Source organism: Protomyctophum bolini, assembly GCF_963924005.1.
Source record: "Protomyctophum bolini genome assembly, chromosome: 5".
NCBI classification, from domain to species: Eukaryota; Metazoa; Chordata; class Actinopteri; order Myctophiformes; family Myctophidae; genus Protomyctophum; species Protomyctophum bolini.
The window spans coordinates 6,827,959-6,832,958 of NC_137866.1; the positions used below are offsets into that span (position 1 = coordinate 6,827,959).

At 42.5% G+C, this 5,000-nt stretch overlaps 1 protein-coding gene across 1 annotated transcript in view; it reads left to right on the plus strand.

Annotated features, from left to right (window-relative positions):
• Window positions 1-5,000, plus strand: part of LOC308316111 (neural cell adhesion molecule L1.1-like) — a 70,925-nt gene that overhangs the window by 35,813 nt on the left and 30,112 nt on the right. The window contains exons 8-9 of the mRNA XM_080764506.1: window positions 2,916-3,100; window positions 4,926-5,000. The exon at window positions 4,926-5,000 is cut by the window's right edge and continues 57 nt beyond it. Coding sequence (XP_080620632.1) covers window positions 2,916-3,100; window positions 4,926-5,000 — 260 coding nt within the window. The remainder of the gene's footprint in view (window positions 1-2,915; window positions 3,101-4,925) is intronic.

A 5,000-nucleotide genomic window follows, 5' to 3' on the forward strand; every position in this document is an offset into this window, starting at 1 on the left:
TTCTTGTCCAACTAAATGTTCGGTCAATTATTGTCCCCCAAAATGTCATGTCCGCTTCTCACCCTTAGGCGTCTTACTGGTACTTACTCTACTGTATTGTACTGTACTGTACTGTACTGTGCTCTTTACTGTATTGTAGCTAGGGGTGTAAAGAAAATCGATATTCCGTTATGTGAGCGATTCAAAATCGATTAATAATTTCCAAAAATCGCTAAACGTAAGCTTACCCTAATCACAGTAGACATCATGTCTTCAGTCATTTTCAAGTTACTGTAGTCACTTCAGTTCAAGACTGGAGTAGATTGTGATGAAATCCTATATGTATTGAATCGAGATTCAGTTTGAATAGAAAATCGTTTTGAATCTGGGAAAAAAAATGCTTTTGATTGAGAATCGATTTTGAATCCAATCGTGACCCCAAGAATCGGAAATTTGAATCGAATCGTGGGACAGCCAAAGATTCACAGCCCTAATTGTAGTGTACTACTGTGCTCTCACTGCTCTGTACTGTACTTTGATTATTTTTGGAAAACATCTTTGGGAAATGACAGAGTTATACCATGTAGGGGTCCCCGGAACACCCAGACCCCCCAGGAACACTCCCAGGGGGCGGGCACTGTTCCGGTGAGCCTGAGTTACCGTGTTGCATCTTTCCGTGCTCTGACACAGGGACACACACATACTGTACATACAGTATGAACCGTACACACACATAGGCAGCGGCAGAGGCACCGCTCAAAAAGTGTGAAGTGAGGGGCGCTGGCGTCGACTGTTCGCCGCTTCACCTCCCAATGTATGAATGAATGAACCATTGTAAAGCGCTTTGAGCACTTGGAAAAGCGCTATAAAAATGCAATTCATTAAATTCATTATCATCATAACGTAACATGTCTGTTTGCTCAGACACATATGACGTGAAATTGTCCATTCATTGTCAATGGGAATTTAATGTTTGTGTAAGTCGAAAATCTACACTAATAGCTTAATTAATATAGGAGGGGCTATAGCGCCCCTCAAAAAGAACTCATGTGTTAAGCTTGTCCGATATTGTGTATAGCCAAATGTGCCAGTGCCATGTGCGTCGGGCACCACCAGTGCATGTCAGCATGCTGCTGCGCAGCTCGCCCTGATGGCGATGTGGAGCAGCTGGGCTGACTGCCATCCCCCCACACCCCAAAGCAAGCTGCCTGCTGGCTGAGGGAGCCGGCCCTATGGCTCTATGGTGTTGTGCACAGGAGGGACTATAGGAACGCAATGCTCCATTTCAGATCCATTGATCAACCCCGCCCCCCTGCAGGAGACTTATATGCATGAGAACGGAAAAAGGAAAGACAAGAGTCTAAATTGAGTAATAAAAGAATGGCAATAACAGCTTACATTTGGCACATGTGTCACTCCATAATGTTTTCAACCCTGGCCTGTTCATAATTCAGTTCAGCAAATCCAAGCCTTGACTTTGGGGGGGGCTTTAATGATCAGGGCAGTATAGTCTTCAGTGGACGTTATAATTTACATACAAATGATTGTATGTAAATTACACATCATGGCCGCATATGATGATGATGGCAATGGTAAACAAACCACGATGAACCGCAAAGCAAACCTCAGACTCATTATTGATCTCTATAAGCAAAGCACAGCTCTGATTTACTGATCGGGCACATATGTTCCAACGTGCAGCCTTATTAAAGCTACTGAGCCATGACCTGAGGTTGTATTCAACCCAGTGACCCGTGAGGTTATCATCTGTACAGTGGCGAGGCTTATCAGTGACACAGAGCCATCTGACTGCATGAAGGAGTATAGACTATAGCAGTATAGACTAGAGGGAGGTTAGCCTAATAAGTGATAGTGATTATTTTTTCTTGGTTAACCACTTTATGCTCCTTAACCCCTTTTGGTGTTTTAAACTTTAGCTATTGAGCTTGTACGTAGGTCTGCTATTTTTGAAAAGTCATGAAAATGTGTCGCAAATCTTTGAATGTATATTCTTTCAGAGCAAACGTTTTTAACTCAAATCTTTGCTTCTGAGGGGTTCCTGGAACAACATATTTTCAGATGGGGGTCGGCGGCCAAATACATATATGTTTTGGGGTCCTTGACACTATATGAAATACTGAGAACTATACTGACATAGAAAAAAAAGGTTTTTCAGAAAATTGTCAGGATTTTGAAAACATTTTTTAAATTTCGATCATCATGTACCCTACACCAATTTGACTCATTTCGTTAACTTACACCCCAGAGCGTTGACTTGGGACTGACTTGTCCTAAATTGGCCTAAACATTGGCCTTATTAACTTAAATCAGGTAGGTTATTGTGATCCAGCAATGTTTCACAGCAATCGGACGCTGCATGCGTTCATGATTTAAAGCATTTTAATCATATTTACGTAATACTTGGCTTCCCAGGAGTGTGCGTGCACAGTCGCACGCACGCACTCACGCGCACACACGCACACACACACACACACACACACACACACACACACACGCACACACACACAGTACATGTACAGTTTCTGTTCATTCTAATCTCCCTCCATCCCAGAGGAGAGAGAGTACTCCAGCACTCCGTTTCCATGGCAAATAACATAATGGGTTCTCTCCTCTAATAAGCTCAAAGCGACGAGATGCGATATTGGCTCCATTATATTATAATCATTCATCTGTGTTTGCTGACACGCCTCTCTTTAATTTCTTTTTCAAACTCTAATTTCCTCCCATAACTCTCTATATCGACCCAGCTCCCATATCCTGTTTCCCGCTGCTTAATTCTCCCTCGTGTCTGTCTATAATCTGTCTCAGTCTGTCCGACCAATTATTGCGTATATCTGTAAATTGTCTTTTTGTCACCTTTTTTCATCTCTCTCTCTCTCTCTCTCTCCCTCTCTCTCTCTCTCGCCCCGGTGAAGACCCACGCCGAAGGTGGAGTGGAGGAAGAAGGACGGCAGCCTGGCGGAGACGGGCGGGAAGGTGGACAACCACGGCCGCTGGCTCAACTTCGAGAGCATCGGCCAGGAGGACGACGGCGAGTACGAATGCCGGGCCACCAACGAGCACGGCTCGGCCACGCACGCCTTCACCGTCACCGTGGAGGGTGGGTATACAATACAATACACGACGTATACAGCACATGTTACTGGAAATTAGGGCCGCAACGATGAATCGATGAATCGCAATCGAATCGATTATTCAATTAGTTGTCAACTAATTTAGTAATCGATTAATCGAATCGGCAACTAATCACTGGAGGTTTTTTTGCAATTTATCATAGTGATCCATCTCTCTTCCCTTACAATCTGATGACAGTTGCACAGTAGCGACTGCAAAGCAAAATGACACAATGATTATAGTATCAAGAACAAAACATATGTTTTAGTTCAGAAGAGTACTGTTCCTTTTAGACTGACACATTATAGCTATTCTTTAATTAAATGTATGCAGTCAGAATAAGCCTAAAGACCATGACTTGCTTTAATTCATTTTAATTTAGTTTGTCTTTTATTTGAATAGCAGCCTAATCAGCAGCTAATCAAATGTATTTTTGAATGAATTATCTTTTTTGTTAGTTAGAACATGTCTAAAATAACCTAAAATATATTTTTAAGGTAATAGCTAGTGTCATCATCCGATTCATCGATTCATCGTTTAAATAATCGGCCGATGAACCGATTATGAAAATAATCGTTAGTTGCAGCCCTACTGGAAATAACACACCATTAGTTCCACCATCGTGCTTCCTGTGACTTCTCTCTTCCGTCGGCAGCGCGGTGGCCGAACAGTTTGCGGTCTTGATGATATCGGAAGGTCGCTATAGTTTATTAGTTCGTATCCCCGGCCCCGGACCGGCGGCACGTTAAAATTACCACCGCTGAAGTGCCCAGCTTGGACAAGGCATTGAACGAACCTCTACCATGAAATGTTCTATGAGCAGGGCCTGGCTGTAAACAAGTTCTTGAGCTTAGTCCAGTTACCCTCTGTCTCTCGTGCTCTTATTTCCTCCCTACATTCCCCCCCCCCCTCTCTCTCTCTCTCTCTCTCTCTCTCTCTCTCTCTCTCTCTCTCTCTCTCATATGCCATGCTGGCTTAATTGTGGTGGACATTTTGGGCAAAATTCAATTTACATACAAAACGAGTGGACAATACTATTACCAGAAGCACAGATAATAGCCCTGAATTACCATAACAGGTCTGTAACTCTGAGTGTGTTCAAATAGAACCATTTGTACACTCACAGACTCCCTTTGCCACCGGTTGGTTCCCAATGGGAACCGGTTCAGTTCTTAGTTTATGGTCTTAGTCCAGAGCTCCAAAGCTCCAAAATTGGAACGTTAATTATGAATTGAGTTTGCAAAACTATACCTAACGTATATTAAATTGTTCATATGATCAATACATTAACATACTGTATGATAACCCTTCCACAGTACTAGCTTTTTCATATTTTCTTTTTTTGTGTGCATATTTTCCTATATATAATGCCTCATTTGCATATTTAAATGTAAAAAAATTGCAATACAATAAATCATTGTCTTCGTGTGAGTAATCAACTGGGGAAGTTTCATGGTGATAACAATCTAATATAGGTATGGTTTTTCCCACTCGATTCATAATTAATGTTCCAATTTTGGAGCTCTGGCTCATCGACGAAGAACCAAAAATAATTCCCATTGGGAACCAACCGGTGGATCTACAAGTTCATAGCGCTGCACTATGAACTTGTAGCTCTGCTATTTTGGAAAAATCCAAGAACGACTGACATAGAAACATATAGCATTGTTTCAGGATTTAGAAGCCGTTTTCTTTTTTTTTTTAATCGGCCTCAGGTTCTAAATGACTTTACACTAATGATTTCACTCTCTGTGTGTGTGTGTGTGTGCGTGTGTGTGTGTGTGTGTGTGTGTGTGTGTGTGTGTGTGTAGCCGAGCCCTACTGGGTGAAGGAGCCCCAGAGCCTGCTGTACGCTCCAGGGGAAACGGTCCGTATAGACTGCCAGG